The following is a 21,941-nucleotide window of genomic DNA, read 5'->3' as shown; positions in this document are numbered from 1 at the left end:
TCAGCTGAAGGATCGGTTGACTGAGATTCATATCTTCCTTAAAAAGAAGGGATAGTGGATGTTCTTGAAAATTAGCAGTGTTGGTAACAAATAAATATCTCTGAACATGTGTAGAGTTTGCTGAGCCATAAACAGTCCACATGCATCTAGATTTTAGTATTGGTATGGCCCTACCCCTGGGTGAAAACATTTCCACCCCCTCTGTCACAAAAGGGAAGCAGATTGTTAATTATTTTATTTATTACAGTTGTATTTTTGCTGCAAAGGAGAAGGAAAGGTGTTGGTAGGGTTTTCTGCCTTATGTACTCCTGTACTTTGAATTTCAAGGGATGTGTTTAATGCTCACATATAGACAGCTAAATGTATTGGGCTGGTCTGCATCTGATAGCACAACATGGAATGGATCTCAGTCTCTTCACCTCTCATTTTAGACTCAAGCATGAGCAAATTCATTTTTTAAATTCATTTTCAGAGTGGGACATACACGGATTTGATGGGAGAAAGATGCTCTGAAGACCTGCCCTAGATATTTTATTTTCCCCCTCCCCAAATATATATTTTGAAAAGGGCCCTTTTATTTTTGAAGTAGTTTGCAAGGCATGGTGGCCAAATGGTTAGGCTTAGGGGCAGCAGCACTCACCCTAAATATGTTATCAAGAAACTTATGCATAAGTAAAGTATAAACATGTTCCATTGCACAGGAGGAAAAATCTCTTGCATAAAGCCAATTTAGACAAAGGGGACATCCGATTGGCTGTTTATTGCGAAATCATTCTGATTTGTACACAAAGATCCATTGGTTATTTCAAGCTAGTGGTTATTTTGCCACATTTCCCAGTGCAATTTCCTATTCCTTCTCTTCTTATCAGACTTTTTTTCAGTACGGAAAGTGGAAGACAATCGCACAGGACTTCGAGTGATGTCATATAACCTCTGCGCAAATTGTAAGTGAATAAATCAAGATTTCAGCCTTGCAGGGGGCTGGACTAGATGACATGGGGTCCCTTTCAGCTCTATAATTCTATGAGGAATGCTCAATAAAAACAACCCATGTGGAAGTGCCATAAGCTGTATTAGGGAGGAATCTGCTTCCATTTTAAACGTTAAAAAACCAACAACACAATTTAAACTTAAACATCGGTTCTGTGCACCAGAAATGTACTGGAAGAAGAAGAGTGGTACATTCCAGCTTTCTGTAGTCCTCAGTTTGGATTGTAGGAGGCTCAGAGTATATAAATAAAACTTTAGGCCTTAGAATCCAACTACATTTCTACATTCCCAGAAATAGAGGGAGCTTTTAAAGGCAGCTTGTGATAATAAAGGTCTCGGATAATAACGCAAAGCCAGAAATCCTACTAGTCATGCCCTCAAACCCCAGACATAACTAAAGTAGCTCTTTGCAATCCGTATGGTTTGCAGTTTTTGACACAGCACCCCTTTATGTGGCCTCATTTGTACTTCAACAATAGATGACGTTTTTCTTCTCGCTGTGGGGAAAAAACCAACAGCATCCCCTGGCATCAAAACCACCTCAGTGTCACCAATTCCACACATGGGAGAGAATTAGAACAAGACATCAAGGGAGCGGAGATTCAGTCCTGTATCTCTTGGGGTGCTAACCGTGCAGCAAAACTACACTACGCAGCAGGCGGCACAAGCTTCGCGTTCATGGCCGCGGCGCTAGGTGAGGGGAAGAGAGGAGGAAACGGCGGGGAGCAGTTCATCCGAGGAGCTCTGGGTTTCGGATTCCTCCCTCAGATCGTCGACTGCTCCTGCAGGAAAGTGTCGCCGCTGGGCCCAGAGCGCTCCGGTTCAGAGGCGAGGGCTGCCTCGCGCAACACAGCCATGTGCTCCTCTGCCGCAGACAGCGATTGGTCGATCCAGTCCATGCGGCTGGGAGAGTGGCAGGCGTTGCGGGTGATCAAGACCAGGTGGCTGACGGAAAGGAGCAGCGCAGTTGTCCTTCAAAAGGATGGAGACTGGTGAGAATAAGGAGGGAGCTGGAACCATCCAGCCAAATGCCCCCATTCCCCTGCCCCCCAATTACTATTTGTTGTTTGTTCACGGGATTAAAAATAATTCAACGCAGCGTGTTATGCATAATTAAAAGAAAATTTAAAAGAAAAGAAATTAAAAGAAAATTATATGAAAATGATGTATCGCTGGTATTTAACTCTGAGTAGATTAGCAAAAGTGTACAGTGGTACCTCGGGTTACAGACGTTTCCGCTTACAGACGCTTCAGGTTACAGACTCCGCTAACCCAGAAATAGTACCTCGGGTTAAGAACTTTGCTTCAGGATGAGATCAGAAATTGTGTGGTGGCAGTGCAGCGGCAGCGGGAGGCCCCATTAGCTAAAGTGGTGCTTCAGGTTAAGAACAGTTTCAGGTTAAGAACGGACCTCCAGAACGAAATAAGTACTTAACCCGAGGTACCATTGTACAGGAGATGGCAAGATTAACCGGGAAAATCAGAAACCAGTGGATCAAAACTTCAGTAAAGAATAGGACAAAGTTACATTATATTTGAAAGGCCACTGTAAACACTTGAACTCTTTGGCAGGTTTTAAATAACTCTTGCAATGTTGTACAGATTTTGGACACAATGGAGGATTGTCAATTAGATGGACTTATAATATGCAGTTTAAAAAGTTACTTAAAGAACCCACAGAGGGGAGGAGGGAAGTCTTGAGACTGGGAAGAATCTTGTGTAATTTATATTATTTGTGATTGTGAGTGTGAATGAAGTTGTAAAATCAAATTTTAAAAAATTATTTTTTAAAAAAAATACAGTATAAATTCCAAAGCGATATATGACGTAACACTGAAACGATCAATTCATAAAACACTATAACACTATCATAATGATAAACACTATAATGGAAAACACTTATCATAATGATAAAACAAAACAAAAATACAATAAGGCCCATGGGACGAACTTTTGGTATGAATGTGGCTCAAGAATGCAATTAGAGAATAAAAAGGTAAAGGAACCCATGACTGTTAGGTCCAGTCTTGGATGACTCTGGGGTTGTGGCACTCATCCCACTTTACTGGCTGAGGGAGCGGGCATTTGTCTGCAGACAGTTTTTCAGGGTCATGTGGGCAGCATGACTAAGCCACTTCTGGCGAACCAGAGCAGCACACGGAAATGCCGTTTACCTTCCCGCCAGAGCGGTACCTATTTATCTACTAGCACTTTGACGTGCTTTCGAACTGCTAGGTGGGCAGGAGCTGGGACCGAACAACGGGAGCTCACCCCGTCACAGGGATTCAAACCGCCAACCTTCTGATCGGCAAGCTCTAGGCTCTGTGGTTTAGACCTTTTAGAGAATAGCCTTTAATGAAGGTATCATGGACTTTGAAGAAGCACAAACCCAGGACGCAAGGGAGAAACAAGCTAAGAGGAAGGCACATTTGGCAAATCCTCACCGTGATCAACTCCCACCCAAAAACCTATGTCTAGGGCTCCAATATGTCCCGGACATTTTCTGAACTTCTCTGGGATTCGTCCTTCAAAAATGGCACAGAGGCGGAATTTCTGAAAAGCACTCAAAATGTCTGGCATCATTGCAGCCCGTATGGGAAGTGTCGGGGTTTTATTTTTGCAATTTCCCTTTAAAAATAGCTAAAAAACACAAAAATAGCAAAAAAAAACCCCAAAACCCACCCTCAACAACTTCTGTGTCCGGATTTTCACTTACGGTAACCCTACCTATGTCCCCACTGTGGAAGGACGTGTGGATCCAGAATCGGCCTCCACAGTCACTTTCGGACTCACTGTTAAGACCGTTTTCATGGAAGGCAATCTTACTCGGCCACGATTGATCGCCAAAGAGGATGTATGACCATGTTGCACAATTCCTGACAACTCGCCTATCCGACATTGCCCACTCACCTGGCATCGAGGAGTTTGGGATCCAGTGGTGGGTACATGGATCGGACCACATCATCGACCCTGGGAGAAAAAGAAAACCCAATAGTCTATGGGGAAAAGGCGGCTCTTTCAAGGTCCTTTGTAACACAAGTGGTGTGTATTGGATTAATAAGAGCTACAGGCACATTAAGAAAGAGAGGAGTGTGAGAATAAACAATATGCCCTAGCCCAATACAACTCAGGTTGATGGGGAAGGAGTGGGCTAGAATAAGGGAGAATCTGCAAACTGATGTTACTACTACTACTATTAATATTTGTGGGAATGTTCAGGGATGCAGGAGAGGATATATTGTTTGATTATAGCCTTTCCAACTTGTGTTAACAAGTTCACAATTTAGCAGAGTAACATTCCCCTTTTTAAACTCACAGCGGATGCGTTTGCTCAGGCTCGCTAGAGCCTCTATAATAACTGTTCTGTTATTTCCCCCTTATCCCCTCATAAAAGATAAGACGCGACACAGTCTTCTATAAAAGTATAAAAAGAGTTTGCTCACATTCTGTTCACAGTCGGATCCCAGAAGGCAGACTTAGCTTAGAAAAGTAACATACACCTGGAAACTATCTCAAAGAGACAGTCCCTTTGTCCTCTCTTGGCTGGAGGCCAAGAGAGCATCTTTGGCTAAGCAGATGTTGCTTCTTCGATGCATGTAGTCAGAGAGAGAGAGAGAGAGAGAGAGATGGCTGCCCTGCTCTGTGCTTTTGTCGTTACCTGCACAGGTGAGGCCACACCCACCTCTAGTCACATGCAGAGGAAGTCTGTCCCAGCCCAGAAGGAAATGCTGGCTGGACAAACATTCCTCCCCATGTGTAAACATGCTCACTCTAGGAATGTTGTACTTGACTGCTCTTGTGTTTCACATCCATCCCACAATTTTATTATTCAAATACTGCCCCTCTGAGTGGGTTGTCCCAGCTGTTCTTGGGGGCTTCAAGCAAAATATAAAAACACCATCAAACATCGAACATTAAAGTACTTCTGCAGTAGCTGTTCACTGAAATGGTCATAGTTTGTTCACACAATTTTCATGCGGCAACAACAATTTATTTATTTATACCCCACCCACCTGGCTGGGTTTCCCCAGCCACTCTGGGTGGCTCCCAAAAATGTCAAACTGTGGGTCTCTTATGTTTCATCCCCCATGCTTTTCGCACTGCAGAAAATTTGAATTATTTTTCCCCCCAGCCCTGGATGGAAAGCCATTAGCTAGACCAGAGGTGGAGAACCTGTGATTGCACTCCTATTCCCATCTGTCCCAGCCAGCATGGCCAATGGTCAGAGATGAGCAGAGTTGTAGTCCAGGGGTGATTGAGAGTCCTAAATATGGTAACTGTGCCCCTGAAGGACCAGGTGCGCAGCCTGGGAGTAATTTTGGACCAACAACTGTCCATGGAGGTGCAGGTCAATTCTGTGTCCAGGGCAACTGTTTACCAGCTCCATCTGGTACGCAGGCTGAGACCCTACCTGCCCGCAGACTGTCTCTCCAGAGTGGTGCATGCTCTGGTTATCTCCAGCTTGGACTACTGCAATGCGCTCTACGTGGGGCTATCTTTGAAGGTGACCCGGAAACTACAATTAATCCAGAATGCGGCACCTATACTGGTGACTGGGAGTGGCTGCCGGGACCATATAACACCGGTCCTTAAAGACCTACATTGGCTCCCAGTACATTTCTGAGCACAATTCAAAGTCTTGGTGCTGACCTTTAAAGCCCTAAACAGCCTCGGTCCAGTACACCTGAAGGAGCGTCTCCACCCCCATTGTTTAGGGGGTGTCCAGCTCCGAGGGCCTTCTGGTGGTTCCCTCACTGTGAGAAGCCAAGTTACAGGGAACCAGGCAGAGAGCCTTCTCAGTAGTGGCGCCCGCTCTGTGGAACGCCATCCCATCAGATGTCAAGGAAATAAACAACTATCTGATTTTTAGAAGACATCTGAAGGCAGCCCTGTTTAGGGATATTTTTAATGTTTGGCATTTTATCATGTTTTTAATATTCTGTTGGGAGCCGCTCAGAGTGGCTGGGGAAACCCAGCCAGATAGGGGTATAAATAATAAATTTTATTTTCATTATTATTATTATTACTATTATCAGGGGATGGTAAGAATCGTAGTTCAGGGATGGGGACTCTCAGGCCCCAAGGGCCAAATGCAATCCTCCGGGCCTCACTATAAACACCTTGGGACTCTCCCCACGCCACACACCCTCCTGAGCCACACTGCTTACTAGCCCTGTTTTGTACCCTCAAGGGTTTTTTGCCTGGCTGGAATTTGTCTTTAAACTCTGATCATGCTTCTTGCTTGCCTAGATGGAAGACAAAGATGAGGGAGGTTGAAGAAACTAGTCTGCTGTGCAAAGGTAGCGTTCACACGCTCCGTTCACTTTCGCCTCGGGCTCCTCTCGCCAACGGCCTGCAGCCTCTGAGAGGTTTCCTGGAAGAGAATGTGGCCCCCAAGCTGGGGAAAGGCTCTGCACCAGGGGTCAGCAACCTACGGCCTACGGGACTCAAGCCGCCCACGGGGGTGATGTAAACAGACCACAAGCCGCCCCCGAACCAAGTTGCCTGCTTGGCGAGTCCCCACGCACTCATAGCTGTCAACCTCCCCTTTTTTTTGCGGGAAATTCCCTTATTCCAGTGCCGTTTCCCACTGCTTCCTGCTGCTATCCCGGATTGTTAGATATCCCGTAGACTGTCCCTGAGACAGGTGAGGCTGCTGATCCCTTATTTTCAAATCCGAAAGTTGAAGCTATGCATGCACTGTGCTAAACTGGCACAGCGCAGAGTGGGGATTCACTTCCGTAGCGCCAGAAATTGTGTCTACGCATGCGCAGATGCCGAAAATCGAGTCTGTGCAGATGCCGAAAATCGAGTCTGCGCAGATGCTGAAAATTGTGTCTGCGTAGACACCAAAAATCGCATCTGCGCAGACGCAATCCGGCCCATGGAGCAATCTCCGTGGGAGTGAACCGGCCCAGGCGAGGTAAACCTTGCCGACCCTTGCTCTGCACCCTTGTTGTTGTCATGTGACAACACCTGGAGGGATGCAAAGCTTCCCTCGGCCTGCTCTACTGCTTCCCGCCAGTTTGGCATCGCCCCCTGGCAACTCTCACCTGGGGCTGATCCGCTTGGCAACTACAATGATGTCACTGAGGCTTGCCGGAGGCTTCATCTGGGGCCCCGAACCCATCGTCATGGCAACAAGCTTCTCGGTGAGGGTGTGGCAGATCTGTCCAAAGAGGGATGGTGTGAGTCAGTGCTGCAGCGCATAGCATCCTCACATTGCAGTCCCGCCCCACCACAAAAAAAGGGATTTACCTTCAGGATAGCAATGCAATGGGAGACCAGGCCCCTGAAAGGAGGAAGAAAGGGCGGGGGGGGGGGAAACAGCAGTGAGTTAGAGAAGCAATGAGGCATTTTAGCAGATACCACTGAAAGAGTCATCCAAGCTTTTGCAGTCAACGCAGAAAACGGAAAAATCACAGGACTGATTGCACACGTGATCATTGGTTAGGGAGCCGCATTGCAAAATTGGGAAAACTGCAAATTTTGAAAAATCTCATTGGTTCCATGCTCCTAATGGCAAGGGATATTTCTCAAAGTTCACCATTCATCTTCCTCCCATCAAAGTCAGCTATTCCCCACCCCCATGAAAAATTATAGAGCCTTTTCCATGGGAAAAGTCTGGCTAGCCAGTTACTCAGAGTTTCACACCCCGGTGCTAAACACTCAGACTATAATCTCTGGTGTTGTATTAATTAATTACACTGGCAAACTAATGCCAGTGTCCTGGAAGAAGCAAAGACCACCGGCGTCGAAGCAATGATTCTTCAACATCAACTTTGTTGGACTGGTCATGTTGTGCTGATTATCGTCTTCCAAAGCAACTACTCTCTTCCGAACTTAAAAATGGAAAGCGTAATGCTGGTGGTCAACAAAAGAGGTCTAAAGACTCTCTCAAGGCAAATCTTTAAACATGTACTGTAAAAACTGACAACTGGGAAACAATGGCCTGCGAGCGCTCCAATTGGAGAACAGCCTTTACCAAAGGTGTCACGAACTTTGAAGACGCTCAAACTCAGGATGAAAGGGAGAAGCATGCTAAGAGGAAGGCAAATCCTCACCATTATCAACTCCCACTGTGGAAAGACGTGTGGATCCAGAATTGGCCTCCACAGTCACTTATGTACTCACTGTTAAGACTGTGTTCATGGAAGACAATTGTGTTCAGCTACAAGTGATCACCAAAGAAGAAGAAGACGTCTGACATGGTTCCTAATACCTGTCACAATTCTGGATGAATAAAAAAAATACCCCCTGTTCCCCATTTTATGCTGCCTGGTGAGGCATCGCTGCAAAACTTACGAAGCATCTTCAATCCAATCTGCGTTCTCCAGGATGGCTTCAATATGTGGGTTTGTTAGAACCACGTCATCCAATTCTAGTTCTGAAGGTTCAGACTGGGTTTCCATGGTGCCACTGAAGTCAACGATGGGCCTGAGGGGAAAGTTCAAAGGTGATCCGGGATCAAGATCAGCATTTTCTTTCCATCTTTAATAATTTTTATTAAATTTTCTGTTTTACAGTTCCAAATACTCATTTCACATCCTTAAGATATCAATGACTTCCCTTTTTCTCTTTCCATGGTTCATTTTACACATCTTAAATCTTAAATATTTTACAAAAACAATACCAATCGGTTTTCCATTATTGCATCCGTCAAAACTTATTTACACTGCTGAATTTTATCCTAATGCTGCCCGCGTTTTCAGCTGTACACAATTATTTCCCATATATTCAATATTTTTTTTCCATCCTGACACTCAATTTTGAGAGCACAGAGTTCTTCTGCATCACCCGGTGCAACGTCTCGTGAATTGGAGACGGACAAGGAGGGGAACGTTATGTCACATCCTCACCGTTTCTCTTTCAAAAATTTGCACGCTCACCTGGTATCATAATGGTTCGAGAAGTCCTTGGGCCGGCAGTAACGTTGCCTGCACACCACAACCAGAGCCACGAAAGAAGCCAGGAAGATGGTCGCCAGCACCCCAATGGCCACAATCACAACCGTCTCCATTGCTTGCCCTTTGTACCCTCAGGGAAGAGGACACTTAGGACGTAGGACACTTTAGGACACTTCAAAAGTGCTTCCACCTAGAATGAAAGGTGCTGGTTTTAACATTTAAAGCCCTATACAGCTTAGGACCCTTGTACCTACAGGACCACCTCTCCTGGTATGTCCCACAGAGAAACTTACGGTCTTCAAGCAAAAACATCTTAGAGGTTCTGGGCCACAGGGAAGCTAGGCTGGCCTCAACCAGAGCCAGGGCTTTTTCGGCTGTGGCTCCGATCTGGTGGAACGCTCTGTCCCAAGAGACCAGGGCCCTGTGGGACTTGACATCTTTCCGCAGGGCCTGCAAGACAGAGCTGTTCTGCCAGGCCTTTGGTCAGGGCACAGCCTGACTCCCTGCTTTGGCAATCTTCACAGAACTCTAGCCCAATGGTTGCCATCAATTTGAATTCAATTTGCTCTGAATTAATTTTATAATGAAAGATTTTAGAATGTTGTACTGTTTTATTGTTGTTAGCTGCCCTGAGCCCGGCTTTGGATGGGGAGGGCGGGATATAAATAAAATTTATTATTATTATTATTATTATTATTATTATTATTATTATTATTATTATTTTGATGGCAATTAGGCAGGCACGTTGATGGATTCTGAAACTGTCGGCCGGATTACATAAATTCACCCAACTATTAAAAGGTGCAAGGCAACCCCCCCGTCTTTTTCACCTGGCTACCTGTGGGCCGATGCCTTGTGCGAACCCAAACGACAACCCCAAACAATGACGCTAAAGGGCTGATCTGGAAGAGGCGGTTGTGGCCAATGGCCCCTCCCTTGGCTAATACACACAATGATGCACCTTTCTGGAACAGGACCAGATGAGAGTCCTCATGCAAATCGAGCCAACCCACCTGGGAAACCCACCTGGTCTCCGCAGGATCACAGCCGCCGCCGCTGCTGGGAGGAACTTCCGTGCGAGGAAAGCAATGGAGCAAAAAGCAGCGGCGCTGCTGACCTTTGCCCCCCCGTCTTCCCGGCCCAAAGCAAACAGTGCAAGGAACAGGAGCGAGTTTCCTTGGAAGCACTGCTGGCCTCACTAGGCCTGCCCAGTCGTCATCTCGAAGCGAGCGGGGATGGGTGTGTTTTGAGTGCTCACACAAGCTGTGGGAAAATCTAGCCCCATTGTCGGGGAAAGTGAGGCGGCTGCCTCCAACATCAAGTGCCAGGAGGTGGGAGAAGCTGCAATCCCAGACTGCCCCAATTTTCCAGGGACAGTTACGGATTGACAGCAGCTTTCAGATTTGATCCTGGAATGTCCGGCTTTTCCTTGGGACGTCCCTATTTTCATCGGAGAGATGTTGGAGGGCATGCAATTCCCATCGAGTGGTACCTCGGGTTACATACGCTTCAGGTTACAGACGCTTCAGGTTACAGACTCCGCTAACCCAGAAATATTACCTCAGGTTAAGAACTTTGCTTTAGGATGAGAACAGAAATCGTGCAGCAGTAAGAGGCCCCATTAGCTAAAGTGGTGCTTCAGGTTAAGAACAGTTTCCGGTTAAGAATGGACCTCCGGAACGAATTAAGTACTTAACCCGAGGTAGCACTGTATATTTAAAGCACACACACCCCGCGCACAAAGAATCCTGGAAACTGCCGTTTACCCCTTGCAGAGCTACAATTCCCAGCACCCTCAACGTACTACAGTTCCCAGGATTCTCGGAGGGAAACCACGTGGTTTAAATGCATGGTGTGCGATCGGTCTGCGCTGAAGAAAGATTCAGCCGCCGCTAGTCTGGTCGGCTTCTGTACACGGAAGCAAGGAGAGGCCCAGTCTTTTATTTACCAGCAGTAACGAAACTTCTTGGCTGGCTTTGAGGATTATGGGCACTGTTTGCAGGTACAGTAAGGCCCACAACTTACGATCTGAGGATCACACCTAAAGCCAAAACCGCCTATACTTATTGGGTTCAGTGGTGGCTGGAATTGCCAAAGTCTTTTTCCTGGCTGCCCAAACCCTTTTTATTTATTTATTGGCCAAGTTCATAAAGCTGAATGTGCACAAGTTACACGTGTGTTAAGTTATGGGCCTACTTTACAGTGCAAGAGGCCAGGATGTAACCTAATGTGTAGGGTATTTTGTTTGACCTCCTGTCTGTAGTCTAGAGCTTAACAGATTCTTATAACACGCACTAAGAAAAGTCAGATATTTCAGCCTATAGATAAATGGCACAAATCAGAACAAACTACACTTAAACTTCCATGTTTTGCTTCGTTTATTCTGATTATAACAGAAAGGTGATTCGTTTGACCACTGGAAATTCTAAGCACCTCCACGTCGTCTGTCTCTGTGGCGTTAACGAAGAGCTAGAAATTTACTTTATTTCCCAACATGTAAAAAGTGGAGGTTCTCTGCCTGTGCAGCTTGTGACGGATAAATCTTTTTCTCTTCCCTCTTTCTCTTTGCTTTCAAAATGGCCCTTTTGCTTATCTTTGTTTGTGGGTGCAGTTCCACCCACAAGAAATCCAGGGTAGTTCAGATAATAATAATCATGCTAATAATTTTATTATTTATACCCCGCCCATCTGACTGGGTTGCCCCAGCCACTCTGGGCGGCTTCCAACACACATAAAAAACACAATAAAACATTCAACATTGAATAACTTCCCTATACAGGGCTGCCTTCAGATGTTGTCGAAAGGTTGTCTAGCTACTTATCTCCCTGAATTCACAATAATTTTTGTATGATGAACTATTTTTAACTACCACCTTTTCCAAAGAGTTGAGGGGGGCGGGGAGAGATGCAAAGGAAGGAAGGAAGGAAGGAAGGAAAGGAGCAGAGAGATTCACAGCTGCTGTTGCTGCTGTTACCTTTTCCTCCTCCTCACTCAGGAATTTTGCCTTAGCAAAAAAAATTAAGTCCTTCGCAGCAAACAGTGGCGCCTTCAGAACTGCCTGTGGAATGTCTGGTTTTCTTTCTTGCTGCTGTTCTTTGAAAGAGGATTAATCACTAAACTCTGGCTGTTTCTCTTCCCCCGCAGTAAAAACAGCCACCACTTTTGAAGCAAGACCTCAACAACAACAAAACGCAACAGGGAAAAATAATAATTGCACCCTATAGAACATGGGAGAACAGCCCCCCACTCACCCAGTGAACCAAACACGCCTTAAACCAGCAAGCGACTGTGCAGAAACATTTATTCTCTTTCCATTTACCTGCGGGAAGACTCAGCTAAAGGGTCCCCCTTGCCAAAAGTCCACCAAGCGAAGACGGGCCTCTGGTCCCGGCCGCGCCAACCCTCTCTTTGACTCCTGGTGAACTAGGTCCTCCTGCTTGCATTCCTTCGCAGGATAATACTGAACAGATGCCAAATGGACAGAGGCGAGATTAGAAAGTGGGCTGGCCAAGCCAAGGGGATGGAGGTGGGATTTGGGGGTGGGGGCAAGCTCAGCAGGGATGCTGAGCTCACCCTTCCCTGTGGGAGAAAGTGCCCGAATGTAGTTGTCATGGACAAAACCACATCACTTTCTCTTTTTGAAACACAATAGGGATACATTTAAATTTGCAATTCAGTATAACAGGGGCAGTACAGTGGTCCCTCAGGTTACAGACGCTTCAGGTTACAGACTCCGCTAACCCAGAAATAGTACCTCGGGTTAAGAACTTTGCTTCAGGATGAGAACAGAAATTGTGCTCTGGTGGCACGGCAGCAGCAGGAGGCCCCATTAGCTAAAGTGGTGCTTCAGGTTAAGAACAGTTTCAGATTAAGAACGGACCTCCATAACAAATTAAGTTCTTAACCCGAGGTACCACTGTACATTCTTCTTTCTTTGGCGATCACTCGTAGCCAAGTAAGATTGTTTTCCATAAACACGGTTTTAACGAGACCGTAAGTGCCTGTGGAGGCCAGTTCTGGATCCACACGTCCTTCCACAGTGGGGACATTGATTTCCGGGCGGGAGTTGATCACGGTGTGGATTTGCCAAGCGTGCCTTCCGCTTAGCACGTTTCTCTCTTGTGTCCTGAGTTTGAGCGTCTTCAAAGTTTGTGACACCTTTGGTAAGGGCTGTTCTCCAATTGGAGCGTTCCCAGGCCAGTGTTTCCCAGTTGTCAGTTTTTACACTACATTTTTTAAGATTTGCTTTGAGACAGCAGCAATTAAAATATATAAATTAGATCTTAACACACTAAAATATAACCTGAAGTTGTCTTTTAAAACCTTAATCATATCACAGCTTGTTCCCATATTTTATGGCGATCACACAGAATTTGGCCACCTTTAACGTGATCTCTGGATCTTTGTCCTCTACCAGAGATTTTAAACCTTGAAGTTTGGACCCATTTGAAGTTTTTTGCATAGCAGGGGAGATAAATGCTGAGCGTATGTCCCCGTAGAAACAACGTCGTAACAAGGCATGAGAGACAGTTTCTACCTCCATCAAACCGCAGGGACAGACTCCGTGTATGGTTTACCCTCGAATCTGCCCTGCAATAAGGCAGATGGCTGCACGTGGAATCTAGCGAGTGTGAACGACCATCTGTATTTGGGTATTTGTAATTTTGACAAATATATTGCTGGGGTAAACCCTCACCCATTGTCTTTTATTCCTGGGTGTTTATTCATCTTGCTCACATGGCAATGTTCCGTATTTTTCGCTCTATAGGACACACTTTTTCTCCTCCAAAAATTAAGGGGAAATATGTGTGCGTCCTATGGAATGAATGCAGATTCCTTGGCTTCAGCGATAGCAATGCGAAGCCTCCAAAGCGAAGAAGGAGCGCTCCCTCCGCGCTCCGGAGGCTACGCGTTGCTTTCGCTGAAGCCTGGAGAGCGAGAGGTATCGGTGAGCACCAATCCCTCTTGCTCTCCAGGCTTCAGGGATAGCCGCCTGAAGCCTTCGGAGCGCAGCGTGAGTTCCTGCTGCGTTCCGGAGGCTTCAGGTTCCTTTTGCTGAAGCCAGGAGAGCAAGACTCCCCTGGCTTCAGCAGAGAGGGAGAGCTGCGCAGCGCCCCTTCAGCCAAGCGGGAGGAGAAATGGAAGGGGCTCCGTTTCTCCTGCCGCTTCGCTGAAGGGGCGCTGAGCAGAGAGGGGGAGATTTTTTTTTCTTGTTCTCCCCCTCTAAAACAAGGTGCGTCCTATGGTCCGGTGCGTCCTATAGAGCAAAAAATACGGTAGTTCCACATCCCAATTTCTGACTTCCATGATTTTGTATGAGCAGGAACTGGTCTGTGACTGAAATAATAAATTCATCCATTCATTCATTCACGTCACTTTGGCCTGCAAGCAGAGCCATCTTTCCCATAGGGGTTAGTTGTGCATTGCGCCTGGGCGCCGGCCTCTCAGGGGCGCCCCATCGAGTGGTGGAGCTGCGCGGCTTTGCTGGTGGCCTCCCCTTTCCCTGCACGCACGCCAGCTGTGCCCCGCCAACCATATGGCTGCCAGGGCACAGCTTCCCTCCCAAGTCTCTGTGGGGATTGCTCTCCTGCATCGGCATGGGGGAGAATTGCCCCCCCCCCATGTCAGGCAGTGCGCAGCTTCACCGCCCCCCAACTATGCATGGTAATTTGGGGGCGCTGGACGGATATTTGCACCCCAGTGCCGCATCTGCTAAAGACGGCCCTGTCTGCTAGCCAGCTAACAGCTGGAGGAGACGCTCATCCCAGCGGGAACAGTTGCAACTAACAGGATGCACGCAGAATGAGAAATGGGGCATTTAAATGGCAAAATGCAGCTCAAGGTCTGCATGAAGCGATGCACGTTGGGGTGGACTCTATGTGTAGCAAGTGGGAAAGGCAAATTCCACATTAGGAAATGAGTGAAGAGAACTGAATCCCTAACTGGACTGTAGCCTCAGCCACAAGGAAGATCCTTGAAATATACTCAGAGTCGAGTGTGGATTTCATGCTCTTTCCTCAGCTCATATTAGTGAGAATGGAAGTTCCCCCGAAATGTCTGCTTTATAGACGTTATTTACACAATGGGCCCCACGTGATTGGCTAATTCTGGGATTCTCCTGAAGGCCAATCAGGTTGCGGATTCGCTTCCACCTGGAGTTGGATTGGGTGGCTCCTGTGGACCAATCAGACTGCTGCATTCTGGATCCTATTGTTCTAGGACCAATCAGACTGCTGCATTCTGAATCCTATTGTTCTAGGACCAATCAGACTGCTGCATTCTGAATCCTATTGTTCTAGGACCAATCAGACTGCTGCATTCTGAATCCTATTGTTCTAGGACCAATCAGACTGCTGCATTCTGAATCCTATTGTTCTAGGACCAATCAGACTGCTGCCTTTTGGATCCTATTCAACTCAGTACATAACAATCCTATAATGCAAAAAAGCAAATCCAAAGGCAAATGCGTCTACACAGAATGCTTCATTTCTCAAAATGACGTCGTAACTTCCACCCTAAACACTCAACATAACACCTGTGCTTTTCCTCTAGAAAAAAAGGTGCCGGTACTTGGGGGTGGGGGGGAGACACTACATCACACAATCCCAAATAAACACATACAATTTGTTCATTGAAAGGTTATTGTTTATTTTAAAATCAATTGTCACAAATTGTCTTCCAGCAAAAAAACAACAACAAAAAAATCCTTCAGGTCCAACCACCGTTGTCTAAGATGGTTCCTAAAATGACCAGCAATTTAAAAATCAAAACCTGTTTAATGTAGAAGGCAAGTGGTAGGGATTGAATCATTTTGTGCTTCCTCAAAACCCATGCCACAACGGAGATGTCCTAACTGTCCAATTCCTGAACAAAAAGATTCGAGTATCTCATTTTTGTTGTGCCTGCAAACAATGCTTTGACTCTCCTGTCAAATCTTTTTCAGGAACAGGAAATGCTTTGGGATAAAGAAGTATATTTAACTTGTTTGGCCAACGTTTATCAGAGGCATGTTACATTCTAATTTGTGATTATTCCCTCTCCCAAGGTTTTATAACCACACAACTCCTCTGGTAGCCCAGAGCTCTGTGGACACAAAACAGTAAATAACATGACATGGCTAAAAAAAGGAGGAGAGGAATTCATCCCTCCCCTCCCCTCCAATGATAAATTATTATTATTATTGGAAATACATAGCTGCTTCTGCATGGGAGGTGCATAGGGAAAGGGCACTTTCTTAATAGCAACACTCATTTATCACTTACGGTGGACTGTAAAAGGTTGCTGGGCTGCAGGTTTTGTGTCTTGAAGGTCAGACACCAAGCAGACAGTGCAGGAAAAGTTGACAAGCTTACACCATGTGAGATTGGGAGGGAAGACACAGAGAAGATGCTGTCCGTGGCCAGGGGAAAAAGCAGGATGGATATTCCTCCTTCATTGTTCATTAAAATCATAAATACAATTCCCCCCCATCCCCTCGAGGTAGGTTGGTAAGTCACTTTTCTACATCCGCTTATGGCTTTGTGCGAGGGACTTAGATGTGCCCATTGCACATTCAATGCCTCCAGCCAAAGCCACATTGTCCTGGAACCTACGCAGGCGGAGATCTAGCCTATGCTGGAGAGACCACATGGTAAATTCCTGTATACCAGCCTTCCCCAAGCTGGTGCCCTCCAGGTGTTTTGGACTATAATTCCCTCCAATCCCAGCTGCTGATGGGAGTTTCAGTTCAAAACCTCTCCCGGTATGCCCCACGGAGGACCTTAAGGTTCATATATAGCAACACCCTAGAGGTCCCAGGCCCTAAGGAAGTTAGATTAGCCCCAACCAGAGCCAGGGCCTTGTCAACACTGGCTCCGGCCTGGTGGAACGCTCTGTCTCATGAGACCAGGGCCCTGCAGGATCTGATTTCTTTCCGCAGGGCCTGTAAGACAGAGTTGTTCCACCTGGCCTTTGGCTTAGAATCAGTTTGATTCCCTCCCCCTCTTTCTTTTTCCTTTCTCCTCCTGTGAAGAGGCTGCATCCGAATGTTTTAATGTTGTATTTTCATGTTTTTTAAATTGTATTTTAATCAACTTGTTTTTACTATTGGTTGTTAGCTGCCCTGAGCCTGGTCTTGGCTGGGGAGGACAGGGTATAAATAAAAAAATATTATTATTATTAAAACATCTGAAGGGCACCAAATTGGCAAAATCCGGTGTAACCAAAGTCATGGTTAGGTGTCATTTTGGAACAGTGTTCCTCTAAGCCAGACAACCTGTGGCCACTCCCATCAGCCCCAGGCAAATGGTTGAGGAAGATGGCAGCTGTAGGGCGGTCCTACTAGCCCTACTCAAAGTAGACCCCCTTAAGTTAATGGACATGAGCTTTCATTGCTTTCAATGAGTGTGCTCTGTCTTTTGTTGAATGCAATACAAGCAGCAACTGGAGGGCCACAGATTCTCCATCCCCTGCTCCCTATGAATTCCCAAATGCTGGATTTAGCAAAAAAAAAAAAAAAAAAAAAGATACTCCCCGCTCCCCAACCACTCCCAATTCTTCAGTAGATTGTAGACTGGTCCTGGCTGTGCCAGCCACTGATGTAGCACAGTTATAACAGCATCTCTTCTTCCCGTGGGAAGTACAGCCTGGTAGAATGGCAGGCCATGGAATCCAGTATTTTCCCATGACAAGGCAACCTTAAACCCTCATGGCTCAGAGAACCTGGGCCCTTGGTGGGGCTTCTATCTGCACTCAGACGTTTGAGTTATTCATGTACCAGCAGCAGTGGCCAAACCAGGAGGGCAGGATGGAAGAGGCAGCAAGCCTATGTGCACAGCTTCCAGCACATGGTGCTTTTCCCTGGAAATGGGGGAGAATTAGACCTCATTGTTAACAGTCAGAGATTCGGCCACTTATTTGTGCTGTTGAGCAGTGTGACAGATGAGTGGCACAACACTGGAGCAGGAAGTTCACAAATCTAAGCCACGGAACTTTTGCCAAATGGCAGAAACTAGCCTTCTCAATCACCGTTGGTGCTAAAAGCACAAGCTCTTCACTGTCAATATTGGCACTAGACATGCAAACTGAATCCTCTTGACCGAACCAGAAAGTTTGCCAATGAAAACTCTCATACAGATATCGCTTCTCGTGCAACCTCGGAAGTTGTGTGTGCCCTGCATGTGCCTTGTTCTATGACACAAAGAAACACAAGCACACACACCTGCAATCATGTGGACATATGGAAATAAGCTTCAATCAGTGGTAGATGCTCCCAGAGATCAATTTTTTTGCAGAGGTAGAACATGTATAGGAAGCACACTGCAGGTGGACAAAGTTGCATACCACAAACAGGGCAATCTCAATAAACTGGTCTTGGCTGTCAAGTGCAATCAACTCTTCCATCTTGGGGAGGAAAACTGAACACAAACTTGCAAATCTCAGGAGGAGCGTTACCCTCACGCTTGGCTAAAATCACACACATGCACCGGAATGAGCAGAAGATGCACTGCTGTTAACCCTACAATGCTGAACCCGCCATTATTCCCATAAACGCTTGTGACCTGCATCACAAGATGGCATCTTGCAATTTTCTGTGTTGCGCATGGGCAGAGACAGGTGGTGTGTGCCACATGGTCTAGCGTATGGGTGATTGATGCCCTTGGAATGGATTTCTGGCTCTATTCAAACCCACTATCCGGACGTGCTTTTTTAAACAAAAGTTTGCTCAAAAGAGCTGAAGATTCACAGGACAATTGTAGCAAGACAATCCCTGTAATTCCTTAACAAGAAGCCAGGATGCTTGAAAACATTATGGTGTGCACTTGGCCACAGAAGCCTCCCTCCCATTCCCCCCCAAATTTTGTCCACACTACATCCTTCAGCGAAAGATATTCCGGGTGTGAGTTGAAGAACCCAAACAATGAGCCCCTTTCGCGTCCAGCAGGGTTTCACATCCCTGACCCGCAACGTTCAAGAGAGGCAACCATGGACATTCTGAATCCTACATTGACCATTTTATTGCTAGTCGTTTCTCTCCCTCCCTCCCATATCTTCACTGTCTCTAGTCTTGGCACTGCCCAGCAACACCGTCGTCCCCACAGCGATGGGACCTGCCCCTTTGCATCGCAGCTGCTCCTTCATTCAACCAGGCTCCTTGCTCCGCTGGGGAAGGTCTAGCTCTCGGGGAAGATGTAGCTGTATTGGCTAAGGATTTGCTCCACAATCTGGTTCTGGAAAACCATGTACATAGTCATGTTCCCTTCTTCGGCCTCTGGCTTCAGCAACGTTGGCCCAAAGACAATCGCGACGCTCTGCATGGACATGCGGTTCTCCTCCCGGAACTCTATAACCCTGCGGGGAAGAGAGGAAGGATTCCATGAAGGGGGAAGAGAGACACTGAGATGCAGCAGCCAGTGGCGTAGCGTGGGTTGTCAGCACCCGGGGCAAGGCAAGTAATTTGCGCCCCCTAACCCGTGGATTTGCGCCCCCTAACCCTAACCCCCAGATGTTGCGTCCGGTGCGGCCGGCCCCCCCTGCACCCCCCACGCTACGCCACTGGCAGCAGCTAGAGATGTATCTCATCTGGGCATCCTCGCTATGTGGTGGCATCTTAGTGTAGTTCACCTTCATCTGTGCTGCACACATAAAGCAGTATCACAGCGCTTTAAAAAGTCATGGATTCACCCAAAGAATCCTGGGAACTGTATTTTGTTACTGGTTCTGAGAGTCACTAGGAGACCCCTGGTTCCTCCAGGGGTGATTTAGCAAATAATCCCTCTTTCTTGGGAACTTTGGGAATTGTAGCTCTATGAGGAGAATTGGAGGTTCTCCTCTCAGCACCCTGAACAAACAACAGTTCCCAGGATTATTTGGGGGGTTTAAAGTGGTATAGTAAAGGTAAAGGGACCTCTGACCATTAGGTCCAGTCGTGACCGACTCTGGGGTTGCGGCGCTCATCTCGCTTTATTGGCCGAGGGAGCCGGCGTACAGCTTCCGGGTCATGTGGCCAACATGACCAAGCTGCTTCTGGCGAACCAGAGCAGCGCACAGAAACGCCATTTACCTTCTCGCCGGAGCGGTACCTATTTATCTACTTGTACTTTAACGTGATTTTGAGCTGCTAGGTTGGCAGGAGCAGGGACCAAGCAATGGGAGCTCGCCCCGTCGTGGGGATTCAAACCGCCAACCTTCTGATCGGCAAGTCCTAGGCTCTGTGGTTTAACCCACAGCACCACCCGCGTCCCATGTGGTATAAGGGAGCTTTAAATGTCTAGTGCGGATGTGGTCCAAGTGTCTTCCAACATGGGTTAAAAGACACTTGCTACCATGTGCAAATCCCTCTTCCACCCACCATACGATATCGTCAAATACTAATGCTTTCCAACAGTGAAAAAAACGAAAGATTCACCGACAGAATGTTGACCATCAATTCAAAGCAGTGCAGCTAAAAGAAAATTCCTCTATAAACAACCCAGGGAAAACGTCTGAAAGGTGGAGTAAAAAATATAATAAATAAGTTTGGGTTGTCTGGGGGTGTGGACAGGGTTAGAGTCCTGTTTACAGACAGGAGCCTAGGGACAGGAGAGTCAGCATGCTGGCGACAGGTGTGGAGAGGAGATGCAAAAGGCTGGGCGACAGCAAGACAAAGATTGAATGGAGGATTGTGGAATGGGAGGATAACCTCAACACAGGGACTCGAAGGGCTGGGCATCAGAATTCGCACTCAACACCCTTACGCCAGTCCAGAGAATCGGGAGATGCAGCTGCTCACCTGCAGAGATGCTGGAAAAGTACCCTCATGGTATTGTGGTTAGCAGGAGGTAGAGAATTCACCAGCTCCCGTAAGCGGTAGCTGCGCTTCGAGGGCTCTGTAATTTCTGCAATGCCAAACAGAGGAAGAGATTTCACTCAGTGCATTCCCGCCCCCTATAGAGATACAGTGATACCTCTAGTTACATACTTCACTTCCTGAGAGAAGTGAAGCTACAGGGAACCAGGCAGAGGGCCTTCTCAGTGGTGGCACTCGCCCTGTGGAACACCCTCCCATCAGATGTCGAGGAAATAAACAACTATCTGACTTTTAGAAGACATCTGAAGGCAGCCGTGTTTAAGGAAATTTTTAATGTTTGATGTTTTATTGTATTTTTAATACTGTACAGTGGGGTACCTCGGGTTACATACGCTTCAGGTTACATACGCTTCAGGTTACAAACTCCACTAATCCAGAAATAGTACCTCGGGTTAAGAACTTTGCTTCAGGATGAGAACAGAAATTGTGCTCTGGCGGCGCAGCAGCAGCAAGAGGCGCCATTAGCTAAAGTGGTGCTTCAGCTTAAGAACAGTTTCAGGTTAAGAACGAACCCCCGGAACGAATTAAGTACTTAACCCGGGGTAGGTAAAGGTAAAGGTACCCCTGCCCGTACAGGCCAGTCGTGTCCGACTCTAGGGTTGTGTGCTCATCTCACTCCAGAGGCCGGGAGCCAGCGCTGTCCGCAGACACTTCCGGGTCACGTGGCCAGCGTGACGAAGCTGCTCTGGCGAACCGGCACCAGAGCAACACATGGAAATGCCATTTACCTTCCCGCTTTAAAGCGGTACCTATTTATTTACTTGCACTTTGACGTGCTTTCGAACTGCTAGGTGGGCAGGCGCTGGGACTGAACGCCGGGAGCTCACCCCGCCACGGGGATTCGAACCACCGACCATGCGATCGGCAAGTCCTAGGCATTGAGGTTTTACCCACAGCGCCACCCACGTCCCTCTTAACCCGAGGTACCACTGTACAAATAAATGTAGAAGCCTGCACTTCCCTGCCACCCAATACTTGGGGCCGCTGCAAAGGGGCACTGGAAAGATAACTGCAACCTTTTGGCGACATCGGAAGTGTGCATCTCAGGGCTCAATCTTGATATTGCAACTTGCGGCTGGAAGTGGGCAAAAACCAGCAGTGCATCTACTAGTTCCTCTCCTTTCACTGTAGTGTCTAGTATGGGAAATGCCTGACATAACATACCATCGTGTCAAGCATTTCTTCGCCACGCTGCAGCAGTCAAAATACGGAGCAGG

At 47.0% G+C, this 21,941-nt stretch overlaps 2 protein-coding genes across 9 annotated transcripts in view; both read right to left on the bottom strand.

Annotated features, from left to right (window-relative positions):
- Nucleotides 1–1,053: 1,053 nt before the first annotated feature.
- Nucleotides 1,054–12,358, bottom strand: TMEM98 (transmembrane protein 98). Of its 3 annotated transcripts, none has more exons than XM_083408019.1 (7): nt 12,217–12,358; nt 8,880–9,087; nt 8,296–8,427; nt 7,249–7,282; nt 7,044–7,159; nt 3,901–3,960; nt 1,054–1,962 (listed from the first exon to the last, which is right to left on the bottom strand). In XM_083408019.1, exons 2-7 carry the CDS (start codon nt 9,008–9,010, stop codon nt 1,755–1,757), a joined length of 681 nt encoding a protein of 226 aa, XP_083264145.1. In that variant the 5' UTR covers nt 9,011–9,087; nt 12,217–12,358; the 3' UTR covers nt 1,054–1,754. The 3 variants fall into 3 exon arrangements, with proteins under 3 accessions (XP_083264145.1, XP_083264147.1, XP_083264146.1); XM_083408021.1 differs by lacking the exon at nt 12,217–12,358 and adding an exon at nt 9,924–10,175; XM_083408020.1 differs by lacking the exon at nt 12,217–12,358 and adding an exon at nt 9,911–9,990.
- Nucleotides 12,359–15,520: 3,162 nt separating this feature from the next.
- The window catches only part of ARHGAP27 (Rho GTPase activating protein 27), a 66,017-nt gene continuing 59,596 nt past the window's right edge, over nt 15,521–21,941 (bottom strand). For all 6 annotated transcript variants that reach the window (XM_083407606.1, XM_083407603.1, XM_083407605.1 and 3 more), the window contains 2 exons: nt 20,647–20,752; nt 15,521–19,226 (listed from right to left, as the gene is read on the bottom strand). In XM_083407606.1, the coding sequence (XP_083263732.1) occupies nt 19,049–19,226; nt 20,647–20,752 (284 nt within the window). In that variant the 3' untranslated portion in view covers nt 15,521–19,048. The remainder of the gene's footprint in view (nt 19,227–20,646; nt 20,753–21,941) is intronic.

This window comes from Podarcis tiliguerta (assembly GCF_965153285.1).
Source record: "Podarcis tiliguerta genome assembly, chromosome: 13".
NCBI lineage: Eukaryota > Metazoa > Chordata > Lepidosauria > Squamata > Lacertidae > Podarcis > Podarcis tiliguerta.
This window is presented reverse-complemented; position numbering and strand designations above follow the sequence as displayed.

Bases quoted from the DNA above. Each gene is read 5' to 3' on its own strand.
- TMEM98 (XM_083408019.1), bottom strand. From the start codon at position 9,010: ATGGAGACGGTTGTGATTGTGGCCATTGGGGTGCTGGCGACCATCTTC. The intron at 8,428-8,879 runs GTGAGCGTGCAA...CTTTCCCCTCAG, and splicing joins TCGAACCATTATGATACCAG to GCCCATCGTTGACTTCAGTG. The intron at 7,160-7,248 runs GTAAATCCCTTT...CTCTTTGGACAG, and splicing joins ATTGCATTGCTATCCTGAAG to ATCTGCCACACCCTCACCGA.